Raw genomic sequence first — 18,047 nt, forward strand, 5'->3', positions numbered from 1 at the left:
GTGCGTGAGTGCTCCAAATTTACCTTTTTGCTGTTATGATGTGATGTGTATGAAAATTTTGATGGTGTTGCATTCCACTCCTTAGGATGCATTAGCTCTAGGTAGCTATAAAAATTATAGTTAAAATTGTTATTTTACTCCTTGAGTCGAATGCTCACTCCTACTCACCTATTTTTCCAGGCTACAGGAGGAGTCTTTCACAGAGTAACCTGCTTTCTTCCTTGCAGGTTTAAAATCGGTTATTTAATTATTTTATTATTCTAAATTTGAAATCTAGAACTCCGCATTTATTAGTAGTAGTATGGACCTTGTTAGAAATTATGTTAATTTAAATTCTTGAGATTGATAAATGAAGAATAGTATGATATTTAAACAATTTGTAAGTGACGGTATCAGGGTTAAGTGGGGCTCCTCTGACATCAGTTTTTTTACGGTTATTGAGTTAGTTTGACTCGAATAAAAATATTATATTTTATTTTATTTACATGTTGGGCCTAAGTTTTTGGGCCTTGGTTATGGATTTGGGAATAGTAAGGCTTGCTACGGGTCTCGGGGGCTTTATGCTAGCCCAGGTCCTAGTGCTGGTCCGGCCCATGGGATCAGGTCATGACAAAGTTGGTATCAGAGCTTAGGCTCTAGTTCATGGGAAATAGTATACTTGGGAGTGTAAAAGGAGTCTTGCTAGGATGTTAAATGCAGAGTATAGGATCCTATTTTGTCTTCTTTTGTAATTCCTTGCTTATAGGTTCTGCATTATTCCTTGAGTAGTTTAAGAGTGCTTTAGTTTAGCACCTCAATTTTGTGAAGTACATGATGACGTGAAATAGATTTAGCAGATGTGTTGAGGTCTGCCATGGAAATACGTACTTCAAGAAATGCTATATTTCTATCAGTGTGGGTTTAAGTGGTGTACCTATCTGATGCTAGGCATGAGTACATAAAGGTGAGTTATAAGGGTGAGGATACCACTGCTGGCAGTCATCAATGGATGACCCAGTCAAAGTAAGTTTATGATGTCAGTAGATTTAAGAGAGATAAGAGATTGTGAGACCTAGTCTATCAGGACGTATCGTAGTAACTATACAATGTTCTCGATGTCTACTCTATAAGCTACAGATTACACTATCGATATGAGATTATTGTGTAGAGCTGTGTGTATCCTCGTGGTACTTCATAATAAGGGTGTTTGCGGATGGCCTTTGTTTCGGTATAGTTATGCCAGAACAGAGTTCTATATCTGCAGAGGAGTTGGGAACTCCTGGTTAGAGGTCTAGAGTTAGAATATTGAAAGGTCACAGTTGGGTGGTAACTAGAGTTAGTGACTCGGTTACCCTAGCATGAGCTAGAGTGACATCAAGAGTTGCCATCAGACCAGAAGTTGCAGATTATTTGCAAAGTAAATGTGACATCTATAGAGTGAGACTATCTGGTCTTCGGTATGGAATTTTGGATGGTTTTTACAGTACGACAGACATTTTGCTTAGAGCTTAGTGAGAATAGTATACCCTGTGGGTATCTGCAAGGTGTAAAGTACAACCCTACTACCTAGAGAAGGTCAGAATTGTGAATTGATGATTTACAGAGCTATGATATGATAAGAGAGTCATTAATTTGACATGATTTTGGCAAGGTGGTAAATGTAGTACCTTTGTTACAGTAAGTTAGGGTATAGTCCTATCTTTTCAAAAGGGATAGAAGGTTATTACTGATAATTATGACTTATGGAATAGTGTCTCAGATGGGACTGTTGCGTGAGATAGAGAGTTGTTAGCTCAGGTGTTCTGGAGAGGGTTTGAGTTCCATGTAGGAATCATAAGATGTAAGATCAAGATGTATGTAAGCCTTTAAATTGAATGACTGGTTTGGATACCTAGTATTTTAAGTTTCAGTTAATTAAATGGATATGAGAAATTAGAGTTGCTACAAATCCCCTCCCTAAGGTAGTAGGGGTTAGTAAGTAGTCCAAAAGGGTAAGAACAGAGATCACACAGGAGAAGTATTATTGTTATTCCCTAAGTTTATCCTCAGCTTCTTAATGCTTAAGACAAAAGTATACTCCAAATAAAGTAAAAGAAAAAGGACAAAAGTTAACATCGATAAATCATAGAATATGTATATATATATATATAGATGGAGTGCGGTTCAAATGCAGTAGGAGAGATAGCTTGAATGTATATATATATATATATATATATATGGAGTGCGGTTCAAATGCAGTAGGAGAGATAGCTTGAATGCCAGTAGAAGTCTAGCTAGGGTAGTTAGAGGATCAATTTTGAGTAACATTGAGGTATAGATGACGTGGTAGGGATAGTGAAAAGGTATAAGTTTCTGACATGACAATCAGGTTCAAAAAGAAAATAGAGCTAAATAATGAAAGAGTGAAAGTTTGGATTTGGGTAAGATAAAAAGAGTTGGCTAAAGAATAAACTGGAAAAAATATATTAGGATAAGATTAGGAAGAATAGAGCCAAGATACCGAGGAGGTGAATGTGGTTCTAGGAAGGGTAAACGAGATAAACAAAAAAGTAAGGATAGAGAGCATAGAAAAGGATGGCATTAGGAAGGACATTGTCAAGTTATGGAACCCAGAAGTATAGGACTTAGAGCAGGTCATATTTGATGTAGTGTTAAGAGCCTGAACCTAGAGCTTAGAGTTACAGGATCTGGATTAGACCTTATTTGTTTTCTACCCCCAAGGTAGGATAATGGGGCAATGACATAAGAACCCTTTTGGTTGTTGACAGTATAATGGAAATTAGGTGAGGTGTGCGACCAAAGTAGGTAGTAGCTGTTGAGCGTGCTGTGGTAACTTGAATTGTATTGTCAGATAAAAAAGCAAGATCATTAGGAGTAAGTCAATAAAAATCAACATAAGGGATTTAAATATGCAAGATGAGGGAAAAGAATGAGAGATAATGTCACAGAGGCTTAATGTTAAAATTTAGAATTGTTAAACCTAGAGTCTAAAATTAGAGTTAGACAGATATTTTCAAGGTAATCGATAAAATAATTATGTAAAAAAAGAGGAGAAATAATAAATAAATAAATAAATAATAGTATGATAATATGTAGCAGAACGCTAGTAAAGGTCAGAATAGGACAAGATAGGTATAAGGTAATTATAAGATATTGAGAAGTACATGGATTAAAGGAGTGATTGTTAGTAAGATTGGAGTAGATCTAAAAGAATCTGTGAGTGCTTTTATCTTCTAGAATATAACTAAGTATAAGGAGCATTGGACAAATAATTATAAGTATGGAAGATAAATGAAGAGTAAAAAGGAAATAGTAAATTCTAAGATGATATGTCAGGTAGGACAATAGTATAACAAATGATAGATACAACTGATATCTTGTAATAAAGCATAATAATTACAAAGAAATAATGAAACTAAAAAGGGAGACGAAGGAGTATGAGCTAAACCTTGTTTATTAAACAATGGTATACCATCAATGGTGGGAGAACATTTCTCCTTCTTTCCAAATTAGCTCGTGTTTCGATTATAAGAGAATATGTTGAGAAGAGAAATCATGTCAAAGTGACCCAATTAATTGAAAATTTGATGGGCGTTAGTACATATCCAATCTTTTGAGGTGAAAATGACGATAAGGGTGTACCTAATGTTAACTATGAAAGAATGATCAAAGAGGTGACATGAGTGAAATCGAGCTAGTTACCAGGACTTACAACCCTTTTGAACTATAAGCTGGAGGAAGTGCTATTTGCTAATGAGTTACAGTGAATGAAATTGTTGCTAATGGGAAAAGTTGAGGCTAAAGTTTGGAAAGCTATGGGCGGTATATGTGATTATATTAAGGAGAATAAACACGTGAAGTATCTTGTTTGGAATTAAGGCATGGCACACATTTCCCACAACCGTGTTAGTTCATATGGAACTTATAGTTTCTGGGGGCTCCTATCCATCCAAGATGAGCAATTTCCTAATAAGGCTAGTAGGGAATGATAATGTTCTGATAGTTAAGTTGGGAAAGGGGATACAAAAAGAATTTTCTATGGTCAATTACATGTGTTACATAATATAAAGAATGTGCTGGTAGAAGCCAATTGTAAGGTTAGAATTCCAGGAGTAATGGAACTAGTCATTAAGATAGGACTACGAAATAAAAAGAAGGATAAAGTTGATGATGGGATGGACATCCTTGAAGGAAAAAGTATAAGAATGAGAGAGGACAGAGGTTAAAGAATAAGTACAGTAGGTAAAAAGGATATCAAAAATAGCTGAAACAGAAAAAGGAAGTGGATAAGATCCAAAGGACAGGAGAAGAGCTCAATAGATTTAGTTACAATCATGAGAATAAGAAGGAATAAGCTTATAAAATATTTATGGATGATCAAAAAATTATGATTCATTTTGCAATAGCCTTATAATATTATTAAGGACAATGAGACAAAATTTTAAAATTTTTAGAGCTCGTTTGAGTGGTTTGTGCAAAAGGTTAATTTCAAGGATTAAAATGTAATTTTTAATTTTGTGAGTTTTTGCTTGGATTGGAAGGCCCAGGAGGGGCCCTGTGTTGTTGATGAGATATAGGTTGAGATATGTGCTTTTATAACGGTGATTTGAACTACTTTACAGGTTGGGTAGGTCTTAGGTACATGAGAGACTCTACCGATTTTTGGCATAAATTAGGTGTCCTTGTTTCTTTAAAATTTTTAATTTGGGTTAACATTGATAAATTTATAACATAATTATCTAGGTGATCGAGTCATTCCTCCTCCTCAGCCACTACAAAGAGTTTCTAGTTAATCTGTGAGTAAAATATTAATTTTAATTATAATTTCAATATTATTATATGTTCAGGCATGTACATGCATTACTTATAAATATGTATCTATGTAGTTAAACACTAGACATATTTTATATTGCATTCTTAATTAATGAAGTGCCATGGATATTGTTTATGATAAATTGGAGCAGTGTGCGTGCATTGGCGTGATCATGGTGTGTGGTAGTGGGTATGGATAGGATGGGTAAATGTGGCTTGAGAGACACTCGCTGGGACCCGGTCCTTTATGGATAAGTCGGAGTAGGCATGGCTCGAGATGATCTCGCTGGCTCCTGCATTTGGTTTATCAAGCGAAAGTCCGGCTTGAGAGACACTCGCTGGCAGAGGTTGGATTAAGAGAGCTGTATAGGGGATCAGCTCCCATATATGTACTGTTTGAATATTATATGGGTGCGTGAGTGCTCCAAATTTACCTTTTTGCTGTTATGATGTAATGTGTATGAAAATTTTGATGGTATTACATTCCACTCCTTAGGATATATTAGCTCTAGGTAGCTATAGAAATTGTAGTTAAAATTGGTATTTTACTCTCTGAGTCGAACGCTCACTTCTGTTCACCTATTTTTCCAGGCTACAGGAGGAGTTCTTTTATAGAGCAATCTGCCTTCTTCCTTGCAGGTTTAACATCGGTTATTTAATTATTTTATTATTCTAAATTTGAAATCTAGAACTTCGCATGTGTTAGTAGTAGTATGGATCTTATTAGAAATCGTGTTAATTTAAATTTTTGAGATTAATAAATGAAGATTAGTATGATATTTAAACAATTTGTAAGTGATGGTATCAGGGTTGAGAGAGGCTCATCTGACTTCAGTTTTTTATGGTTATCGGGTTGGGTTGACCCGAATAAAAATATTTTATTTTATTTAATTTTATTTACATGTTGGGCCTAAGTTTTTTGGCCTTGGTTATGGATCTAGGAACAGTAAGACTTACTACGGGCCTCGGGGGCTTTATACTGGCCCAAGTCCTAGTGCCGGTCTAGCCTATGGGATCGAGCCGTGACAGAAGTAATTACAGAATGTTAAGCTTTCCAAGACCCAAATCCTCCTTGAAGAGTTTCCAACGGACACTTAATTCACCTGCTTGATTTCACTTTCCAGATTTCGCCATTCTTCCAAATCTTTTAAAGCTTCATCATTTGTTTTCTCCAAGTCAGCTAAAACATACTTCTTATTAGCAAGAATTTTCTCCTTCTGGGTAATTAAGAATTGAAATCGAGCCTCTACTTTTTCTTCTTCTTTGGAAAGTCTAGAGAATTCAGTCTCCAAGAAACTTAGTTTCTTTTCTCTTTGTGCCAATCTTGCTTCAAGATCAGTGGTTTTCCCCGAAAGAGATGTTCTGTGAGCTTGAGCAGTTTTTGCAATAGTTGCAGCCACAGGAATACTCTCTTTTAATTCTGCCAAGTGAGACAGAACCTACAATATATAAAATGTTAACAAAATCAGCAACAAATAATAGTTCATGCATAAAAACCTATAAACAAATGTCTATAAAACCATTACAAAACAGGTGGTAACTTGCTGTTGCTATTGAACATTACTCTTAATATCAAGTATTTATGATGTTAAAACTTGTGCTTTGTTTAGGAAATCATACAAGGAATGAAAGAAAATTACCTTTGGAAGAATCTTTGTCTCAGCAGCAATTGAAGGAGGCGGTGATGATGACTTGATAAGTTCTTGATCACTGGTGGGAGCAGTAGTTTGAATGGGTTCTTTAGTCTGGTTCAAAGGTTTAGTTGTAAAGGAGTTTCAGTAAAGACTGAAAAAATGGAGTAATTTTTTAGAAATTTAACGCAACATATTAAGAGTTCGGGGGAGAGTTCTTACCCGAACTCAGTTTAAATTTTAACACAACCCATTAAGAGCTCGGGGGAGAGTTCTTACCCGAACTCAGTCTAATCTTTAACGGAATACATTAAGAGATTGGGGGAGAGTTCTTACCCGAGTTATCAACTTAAAATTCTTAATACACTAAGAGATTGGGGGGAGAATTCTTACCCGAGTTCTCGGACAAAATATTAATAAAATATGTGGAGATCGGGAGAGAGTTCTTACCCGAAATCCTCTGCCTAAATTTTAAACATAATACATTAAGAGATCGGGAGAGTGTTCTTACCTGAATTCTCTTAGTTCAAATCCAAACTAAAATATCACAACTTCAATGTTCGAATTAACCCCCAACAAAAACCCATTATACAACACTTATTCACTGACAGGTTATCTCATGTACTCGTGTTCTTAGGCAACCCAAAATAGTGAAACATCAAATATCCCTTTTATCGGCACAAAGGATTAACATTATCTTTCCACCCCTTAATTATCAATTTTAATTTATAAAGAGCACAACATTAAATCTGCTTACCCTCATTGAGGGATGAGGTGGGGTGCCTAACACCTTCCCCACCTGTATACGGACCTCGAACCTATAATCTCTGTTTTCAAAGTGGTTCTAATCTTTACAAATGGTTTTCTTTAATTTCCCTCAAAATTAAAGTGGCGACTCCTCACTTTTCCCACTTCAGTGAGAATTCGTCCGGCGACCGCAAAACCCTTGTGACAATATAAAATGTTTAGAAAATCAGCAACAAATAATAGTTCATGCATAAAACGTATAAACAAACGTCTATAACACCATTACAAAACAGGTGGTAACTTGCTGTTGCTATTGAACATTACTCTTAATATCAAATATTTATGATGTTAAAACTTGTGCTTTGTTTAGGAAATCATACAAGGAAGGAAAGAAAATTACCTTTGGAAGAATCTTTGTCTCAGCAGCAGTTGAAGGAGGCGGTGATGATGACTTGATAAGTTCTTGATCACTGGTGGGACCAGTAGTTTGAATGGGTTCTTTAGTCTGGTTCAAAGGTTTAGTTGTAAAGGAGTTTCAGTAACGACTGAAAAAATGGAGTAATTTTTTAGAAATTTTTTTACGAAAACTGAAATCTAAAATTTGAAAAACAATTTTAAATTTGGAACACAGTGTTCCTTCATAACAAAAGGAAATGTCCATTGAATATTAAAATATCGAGTTTTAGGTTGATCCGACCAAAAATTCTAGAGTTTAAAACTTGAGCAATATTATAGAACGTGGAGGTATCAAAGCCTCTTCTATATAAATGGACGGAATTACCTTTGGAAGAATCATTGTCTCAGCAGTCATTGAAGGAGGTGGCGATGACTTGATGACTTCTTGATCACTGGTGGCAGTAGTGGTTTGAATGGGTTCTTTAGTCTTCTTTAATGGTTTAGTTGTTAAAGGAGTTTCAATAACAGTTGGTGGTACAGCCACTGGCTCAGATAGTTTTGTACTAGCTACTTCTTTTTTAGGGTCACGGCTTAAGTGAGTCTAAAACACCATTACAAAACAGATGGTAACACTATTGAACATTATTCTTAACGTCAGGTATTTATGATGTTAAAACTTGTGCCTTGTTTAGGAAATCATACAAGGAAGGAAAGAAAATAGCTTGTTATTTTTCATCCCTTTTGTTTGGATGGGAGAAAAATGAATGTAATGAAATGAAAATTTTTTTCCTCATTCGAAAAGAAAAGAAAATAAAGAGGAGAAAGAAAATACATAAAAAATTTACAATTTTTTCCTCTATATTTCTACAAAGAAATTAATAATTGTGTCATAAATATCTATCATATTCCTTATAACAATGAATTAAAAATAGTAATAACCAATTATTATTCATTTTAATTGAATATTTTTTATGCAATATATTAATTTAATACTAATTTAATAAATAGACTCCATTTCTATGTAAGCAATGTACAAAGCGACGTAATTACCTTTGGAAGAATCTTTGTCTCGAGTAATTGAAGGAGGCAGTGATGATGACTTGATGAGTTCTTGATCACTGGTGGGAGCAGTAGCTTGAATGGGTTCTTTAGTCTGGTTCAAAGGATTTGTTGTAAAGGAGTTTCAGTAACGACTGAAAAAATGGAGTAATTTTTGGACATTTTTTACTTAAAACTGAAATCTAAAATTTGAAAAACAATTTTAAATTTGGAAAACAGTTTTCCTTCATAACAAAAGGAAATGTCTATTCAATATTAAAATATCAAGTTTTAGGTTGATCCGACCAAAAATTCCAGAGTTTGAATCTTGAGCAATATTATAGAACGTGGAGGTATCAAAGCCTCTTCTATATAAATGGACAGAATTACCTTTGGAAGAATCATTGTCTTAGCAATCATTGAAGGAGGTGGCGATGACTTGATGACTTGATCACCGTGGCGTGAGTAGTTTGAATGGGCTCTTTAGTCTCCTTCAATGGTTTAGTTGTTAAAGGAGTTTCAATAACAGTTGGTGGTACAGCCACTGCTCGGATAGTTTTGTACTAGCTATTTCCTTTTAGGGTCACCGCTTGAGTAAGTCTAAAACACCATTGCTAAACAGTGATAACATCATGTTGCTATTGAACAGTGTTCTTAACATCAAGTATTTATGATGTTAAAACTTGTGCTTTATTTAGGAAATCATATGAGGAAGGAGTTTTAGTAACAATGGAAGAAGAATTGGAGTAATTTTCCAGAAAATATTTTAAGAAAACTGAAAACTAAAATTTAGAAAACAGTTTTAAGTTATTTTTCATTGTTTTCTTTTATAACAAAAGATGTATTTTCCATTGTTTTTAATGAATGCAAAATAATATTTTCTATCATCAAAACTATATTATAATTTTTATTATGCTCAAAATTAAATGATTATTTAAGAAAACATTTACTTATAATTATAAAAAATTTAACCATATTATTACAACACATATTAAAGATTTCAAAAATAAAATTAATTTTTAAATATAATTTAGAATAATATATTTTTTAATCATGAAAACGTTATTTTTTAATTTTTATTAAATAATTATTTTCTATTAGTGACAAATGAACTCGTTTTTCATGTTTTTCTTTTTATATTTCATAAAACAATGAAAATTAAAACTTCTTTAAAAAATAAAAAATAAAAATATGTTTTTCACAAACAAACAAGCTCTACTGATAATAGGGTTAAAAATGTAATAAAAACCTTTGCTTCAGTATCCTTTTGTGATAAAGGTGATGCAGTTGCAGCCGCTGGCTCAGATTCATTTCTAGCAACTTCCTCCTCAGTGTAAACCCATGAGCTGTATTGCTGGCCATTATAAACAAGAACCTCAGCTTCAACCATAAGGCTATCTCCCACAAGATATCCTTCCGAAGGATTTTTTAATTTGCTAAGAGGAATGAAAGATGCGAAACCCCAACTCCAATTCATTCCCGATGCGTTGAATACAATTTGTTTTTGTGTATCTGCAAAACAGATATATATATAAAGGGAAAAAAATGTTTATAGGCATTATGATTTATTTTATTTTTAAGTTAAAAAAAAATTGAATTCTTTCATTTAAGATACGAAAATTGACTAAACGAAAACAATTGAATTGAATCTTTGTAAAAGTCTAATTTCTAAATAGGAAAGGTATGATTTGGAGAGAATATTTTTCTAATTTGGGTGAAAGATATTTTTCACAATTAGATGAAAGATTTTTTTTTATATATATTTAAAACTTCTATTTTAGTTCTTCTTTTATTGAGTGGAATGCCTGTTAGGATTAGATTTAGAGGATTAACACTATAAATAAAAAGTATTATACCGGTGCAACTCATAGACGGAGAAAAAGCATGGAGTCCAATCGGAAGACACCCATGTTACTGTTGTCAATATTGTGAAGGTACCCTTATAGTGTACTATATATGATGTATAAGTAGTGAATATATTGGTTATGTAAAGAGGGAAATGACACGAACAATCTATCATATTTACTATAAGTAGCATATGTGCATTGACTGTGTCATCTTTTGGGTGCATTTGGCTGAGGGGTAGTGATGAAAGTTTTGAGCTTATTGATGTGTTTTTATTATTTTAATAAGGGTATTTTATAAAAAAAAAAAAATCCCTGAGCTTAGGCAAAATTCACTAGTTCTTCCCACTATTTCAATACCTAATAATTTAATCCTCAAATTTAAGTTTATTAACAAATTAGTCTTTTTATTCAAAATCAATAATTTCAGTAATTAAATTAGATAGAAAAGACATATTTACACACTTTGCTTGTATAATAAAAAATGAAAAAGAGAAACCATCTATATATTTAAAATAGAGAAATTATATAATATCATTGTGATTCCATGTAATTTCTTACAAGGAAGAACGTCAAGAGAGAGAGAGAGAGAGAGAGAGGAGAGAGATAAAGAGAGAGAGAAATGAAAAACATAATTTTAATATTTAAATTTATCATTAGAGTTTGACTTGATTTTAGCTATTGACTATAATGTAAACTCAGCTTCAATACACACCAAATGACTAATGTAACACTCCAAATTTTTATTATTTCTATGTATTTGATTTTTTATAAATTATTGGAATTTTTTAATTTTTTTAAAGTGTTTGAAATTATTTCATTTTATTTATTTTATACATGATTTAGGTCCAATTGATAATTTTAGTATTTGATTTTCAAGTCTTAAATGATTTATTGGTGTTATATATATATATATATATATATATATATATATATATATATATATATATATATATATATATATATATATATATAACACCAATAAATCATATATATAATTTTTAATAAGTTAAAAGTATTTTATTTTTGCCTATTTAACTCTCCCGAATGAAAAAGAAAGAGAAAAAGAGAGATTGGGTAGTTAAGAGAGAGAGAGAGAGAGAGAGAGAGAGAAAGAGAGAGTCAATGGGTAGATTAAACATTCCACCTGCAATCCGCAACTCCCCCATTCTCTCTTCCCAATTTCACTTCCCACTCCACCTCCAATCATGGTTTTCGACTAGTGACACCACCATTAGCACCAACTCCTGCCAATGAATCCATGGCACACAAAAAAAAGTGACAGTCAACAACGGAAATGGCAAGAATAGGAGGAGAGAAAATAATAATAATAATAATAATACCACTAGAACGTTTTTCACATTTTCTCAATATTCCTGACATCGAACGTACACATCACTACCAACAAAAGCTCCTCACTCTCTAGTTAACATTTTTTGGCCAACCCGGCCCCTAGACATCACTCAGAATGGCAGAATTAATGAGAGAAAATTGCGCTGTTATGATTTTTCTAGCACAATTCTGGCCAACAACTAATCAAACAAGTGACCCGAGACCATCATCGGGATCCTTATGGCTCAAATGCCCCATTTTTGGCAAATGGTTAAGAATATCAAAAAGTAGAGTTTAGATTTGGCATTAGAGGCTCTTGGGCATTAGAAAGGTACCCTTGGATCAACGAAACCCTGTTGGCGACCGAACAACAAATAAATCTAACTTTGCTTTATTTCTTTATGATTATATGCTTGTATGGTCAGAACAAAATACACTCAAAATATTATTTAATTAACATATGTATAAAAAAATTATTACTCAAACAAATTGCTAGAACCATTATGAGGCCATTAAACTTGTAAAGCTTTGTCCATTTAGCTCATATCTTTTAATTGAGGTTGATTGAGGTCTTCATCTATTATTTTTTTTATCACATTGTCCTTTTTTAATTGCGGGTAAAAAATTGTTGTATACGTGTTGTGAATAGCAAATAACTATTGCTAAATAGCAGAAATGAGGATGCTCTATATTGTAGCTTTCTAGTGAGGGGCTCTCTTATGTTGGTTTTATTTGGCATGGAGATTTTATGAGGGTGGGGTTTGTTGATCCTATAGGTCTTCTCTGTTCTCTTTTTCCTTCAATAAATTTTATTTTTGCCTATCAAAAAAAATTATAAAAAAATGATAAAAAAATTAGTAGATAAAAAAAAAAAATAGTAGGTTGTCAAGATCTTTCTATAACTAGCTACTGCATCACTAAGAGACAGCATTTGGCTTGTTCAGTTTCGAACCGAATCGAAATTGAAAAATCAAAAAATCAATTTCATGTAAAATACCAACTGAAAGTAAACTAAATTTGGAGAAGAACCTAATCAAACTAAATTTGATTCAGTTCAATCAGTTTGAACAAAATGCTATAGCGAGCAAACAATGTTGTTTTCAGTTTTTAGCAAGCAAAAACAATTCCCAATACCAGCTACACCACTATATCCAACTGTATACTCAATTATTGATCCACAAATCATAATAAAAATTAACAAAATTTCAAGAAATTACATACAAAACATCTATCCCAAAAATTAAAAAAAAAAAAAAAAAACAATCTGAAAGAAAATCTAACAAGTTAAACCTAAGAAGTAAATCCCAAAAAAAAAACCCATAAAATAATCCCCATTATTCTTTCAATTGCAGTACCCATGAAGAGATCAATCACAACACAATTAAAAAACCAAGAAGAATCGCAGATCTGACGCAACCCACGAAGCAACACAACAACAATGAGTAGAGGATATCTAGCGATATGAAGATATTTGGTGCAACCATGAACAACATAGCAACAATGAAGCTTGAATCTGAGCCTCTACAAAGAAGAAGCCAGGGTAACCAGAGAAAAAGAAGCACTGAAGAACATAGCACACAGAAGCACAGTACGAAGAACAAGAAGAAGAAGAAAAGGAGCTAAGGAGGGGGAGACGAAGGAGGGAGGAGAAACTGCAAGGAGAATTACAGAAAAGGAAGCATGTGGAGGAGGGAGGGTGTCTTCGAGTGTGTATAAGAATTAAGAAGAAGAAGAAGAAGAAGAAGAAAGATATGAAAAAAAAAATGCTAGAGGGCGCAAGAAAGGAGCGATGGAAATTTGTAAATGGCACTTGTATACATGGCCAAAACAATTTAGTATTTAGACAATGGAGAAAATCGGTTTGGTTATTGCTTTTTTTTTTTTTAATAGAATTAACTTAATCGAATAAAAAAAATTAATTTTTCAAAAATCTATAATTGAACCAAACCGATTGGATTGAAAAATTGTATCGAATAAATCGAAGATCTTTCATATTAAATCGAAAACCACACAACCCTATCCATCACTGTCTCCACGTTTCCTTTGAAACAAAAGAATGGCTTCTCAAAACCCTAATCCTACATTCACTATATCCATAAATGCTCCTACCAAATTATGATTCCCTTTTGTATCTCTGCTCAAACCTGAACCTCAATCCTCATCTTCCAACCTCTTCCTATCATTGACATGCTTGACCTTAGTGAAAATCTCTTCCCTAACCCTCGAGAATACAATCGCTATGACCTTTCTACCCTGCCCAAGGCCACCGAGAAAGTATTGATCAAAATCCCTCCATGCCATTCTCAATCTCATCAACAAAAATTACAATGTTGAGCTCATTTGTGGTGTTCATTTCCATTCTTCACCTGTTTTAGATTGATAACATCGTCATTGTTATTCTCGCTCAAGTTACAGATGAGATCTGTTTTTTGTTTGTTTGAGGATGAGGCCGCAATAATACTGGATGATTCAAATCTCTTATTCATTGAAGGTATTGACGGGTTTGATCTAGCATCCAGTAAATATATATAAGGATGATTTGGATAAGATTAAGGTTCTTATGTTTAATTGTTCTTCTTGTTGAAGTCTTCAAGATAGGTTTTTTTTTGTGTGAAAATTTCTATATTTTTATTAGAGTTGCCTTAACTAGAATTAAGGTTTTGAGATATGGAATCAAAAGAAAGAAAAACATGAAGTGGAACCTTGGGCTTGGATGGGGAAGTTAGAGATTTAATTGGCCTATTGGCCAAATAAATTCAAACACTTACGTTGATTGCTGATTATACCCAAAACTTTTAAATTTGGATAATTTAATAATAACTTTCAAAATAAAAGAATTTTTATTCAAAATTCAAAAACTAATTTTGGGGATTTTGACTTTTAAATCTAAATTGCCATGAGGTATGTCATGTCACATTTTCTATTTTTTTATTTGATTCGTATCTGTCTCTCTCCAAACAAAAGAGTAGAATACTAAGTAAGCTTAATTGTTTAGAATAGAGAGATAGATGAATCAAATAATAAAAAAAAAATTAGAAAATGTGATATGGCATGCCATATGGCAATCTAGATGTAAAAAGTCAAAATCTCTACATTAGTTTTTGAATTTTGGATAAAAATTTTTTAATTTTGAAAGTTATTATTAAATTATCCAAAATTAAAAGTTTTTACATAATCTGCAACCAAGGTCTTGTTTTGGATTTATTTAGCCAAAAGGCCTAAATTTTAAAGAAGCTTCTAGTAGGTAGATTTTGTTTGCACTCGTAAGAAAGAAATTATACTATGAATCGGTTATTTCACATAAATAAGTATACATGGAATAGCAAACTAATCATGATCTAACAATTAAGTTGTTTTGGGTCCTACTAAATTCAATTTTGTCTATGTGTTGAAAACAATTTTTTTTTTTTTAAATATAACTACCTCTTTATACTTAATTATCCTTTCATGATTCGTTTGTTATTCTATGTTAAATATTGGCATGGAATTACAAATATACTATATAATTTCTCCTTATAAGAGGACTATTAGAAACTAGTAGAATAAATAAATAATTATTATTTTATTATTTTTTAATATTGTTAACTTATTTAATTATTTTTTATTCTCACCCTCTAAAAAGGATTAACGTGACAAAAAATACAAATAAAAGGGCTGAATAGACCTCAATTGAAAAATAAATCTTCTAGTTCAAGGGTTCCAAATGGGTTGAACCTAAAAAAAAATTAAAAAAATAAACCTAATTTCTTTGTTTCCCTCTCCTATCTCTCTATCTAGAATTCTTGACGTTAATGATGGGAAGTATAAGTTAGGGAGGAAATTGTATAGTTGCAACGTCAGCACATCTTGTTTGATGAATCCTCAATAAAGTTGCTTATTTGGATAAGGATAGATAAGAGATTATATATATCTATTGCTTAGCAAATTAGAGTACCCTTTCTGACTGTGGACCTGCTATTGATTTGATTAACAACTGCCAAGCTAAATTTTGCTTCCGTACTCCATCCTTCCGGCAAATTTTTTCGATAAGCAACTTCCAGGTATATTGACAAATAATTCACATTGTTTCCTTTGGGGTAAATAGCCAAACGCCTGCCAAACAACAAATAGAAACAATTTTTCACGAACACAAGTGAACACACCCAAAAATAAATAAACAAATAAATAAAAATAAAGAATACCATTTACAACCACCAGCAGAGAAATCTTCTGAATACACTTTTTCTGTCTTTTTGGAAAACTCGTTAATTCTCCATGTGAATTTAAATGGAGCAGCATTGCACATCGCTTTGCCTTCTGCATAATGCAATTGATAATAATAATAATAATAATAATAATAATAATAATAATAATATCACACAATCAATAGTCTTAAGAAAAAAAAAATGAAAAAGTTCAAAGTTTTAAGTTTGAATTTTAAATGAACTGAAATTAATAAAAAAATATTATAATACCCTAGTAGAATCTAAAATTATGAAAAAAAGAAAAGCCCATATAAATAATCCAAATTGTTCTAATTGTATAAAATATTTCAGATAATATAAAATTTCTCTACTGTGTTTTCAGGATTAAAATAACAAATAAGGAAATTGTTTACGAAGCAATTTGATTTGATATGATCAAACTAAGAACAACATATATTCTGGAAAAAAAAAAAAAAAAAAAAAGCTAAGAACAACATAAATACCTGCCATGACTTAATGACTATTGGCAAAATCCAAGTTCTTCAAAATAGTATGTTCATCAGCTTCGAAGCATATATACATATATACATATAGAAGCCTTAATTTCTTGATAATTTGTCTTCCATATTCTGACCCATTTCTTAATTTTCAATGTTCATGATTCCTTTCTTTTCCTTTGCATTGATATGAAGGAATTTCTTTTCCAATATTCCTTTCTTCCTTTTTGCTTCATTCGGTTCTTTTCTTTGTTATTGCCTAATAGAATTAAATTAAATTGAATATATGGGAATTTTTATAAAATAAAATCATATTTTTCATAATTTCCATTTCTTTTAAAATAATTTATTTTTTAACTCATAAAATTTGAATTATAGCAATAATTAATGTGCTCTTCAAAAAATGAAAACTAGCTAGCTAAATGGAACTCTATTAAAGTTTTTTTTTTTTTTGCATTTTTTAGATTTTATTTGTAAATATATTTCCATATTAAGTATTTCATATATTAATTTTCAATAATATCCACATTTATTTCGTGATATTTTAATGGAAGTTAAATTATATATTAGCTTTATAAAAAAAATGAAAGGTTAAGAATTCTATACGTATTATAGTTTTGTGAAATATTTTGGAAACTTTTCTCTCTTTTTTATCAAATTTCTTTAAAATTTTATTAAAAAAATAAAAGGCAATTATATATATATATATATCCAATTATATCCAATTCTTTTTGTTTTAACAATTGTAGCTTAAATATAAAAGTTAATTGCAATTGTAACCCATAGCCAAAATTGAATTTAGGGACAGTTGACATGGAATCCAACTCAGCAAAAATATTATTATTTTACTAGTAGGTCTAATGATATTTGCATCATAATGGTTAAAAAGAAAATCTAAACATTTCTTTTTTTTTTTTTTTAGTTTTAGTCTAATTTAAAGGTTTGTATTAACTATAGACAATTGATCAATTTTGATTTAAATTAATCAAAATTAAAAGTTAGAAATAATATTTTATTAGTTGATAAATCAAAAGAATATGTAAATGTAAATTCTATATCATAATTATATTTATTTGCACATTAAAATAATTATATAGGGTTTACATGTGTATTTTAATTCTGGGTTGATTAATAAGTATGCTATTATTGCTGAGAAAAGTACACTATGTACTATCACGCTTTTATTATTAAGTCCTATACATATATATATATATATATATATATATATATATATATATATATATTGTTGCAATTCAAGACTAATGCTTCCATGTCGTTAGCACTTTGATGACAAAATGGTAATAACATTAAATATTGCTGACTAAGCGCTTAGCAAGAAAAAAATTGACGTTGTGCTAAAGGTTATTTAATGTTAATGCCACGTCAAATATATGTAAGCACCACATCAACAATTTTAATGACATTGTTTATTTTGTCATTTAAGTACAAAAGGTTGAAAGTACACTTTTGCTTTGAAAAAAAAAAAAGTTCAGGTTCAAGTCTTAAATTGTAAAATGGCAAAACTATATGGTACTTAAGTGTACTTTTCCTTTTTATTTATATATAAATCCTTAATTTTAATAGACT

General features: G+C 31.5%; 1 protein-coding gene across 1 annotated transcript; it reads right to left on the bottom strand.

The window, feature by feature from the left end:
- Positions 1 to 5,621: 5,621 nt before the first annotated feature.
- LOC110669208 (MATH domain and coiled-coil domain-containing protein At3g58410) lies at positions 5,622 to 16,580 on the bottom strand. The gene is made up of 8 exons (XM_058138886.1): positions 16,467 to 16,580; positions 15,961 to 16,075; positions 15,714 to 15,871; positions 9,956 to 10,115; positions 7,951 to 8,164; positions 7,570 to 7,674; positions 6,432 to 6,536; positions 5,622 to 6,230 (listed from the first exon to the last, which is right to left on the bottom strand). Exons 1-8 carry the CDS (start codon positions 16,471 to 16,473, stop codon positions 5,886 to 5,888), a joined length of 1,209 nt encoding a protein of 402 aa, XP_057994869.1. The 5' UTR covers positions 16,474 to 16,580; the 3' UTR covers positions 5,622 to 5,885.
- Positions 16,581 to 18,047: the final 1,467 nt, after the last annotated feature.

The sequence above is a fragment of the Hevea brasiliensis genome, chromosome 1, assembly GCF_030052815.1.
Source record: "Hevea brasiliensis isolate MT/VB/25A 57/8 chromosome 1, ASM3005281v1, whole genome shotgun sequence".
NCBI lineage: Eukaryota > Viridiplantae > Streptophyta > Magnoliopsida > Malpighiales > Euphorbiaceae > Hevea > Hevea brasiliensis.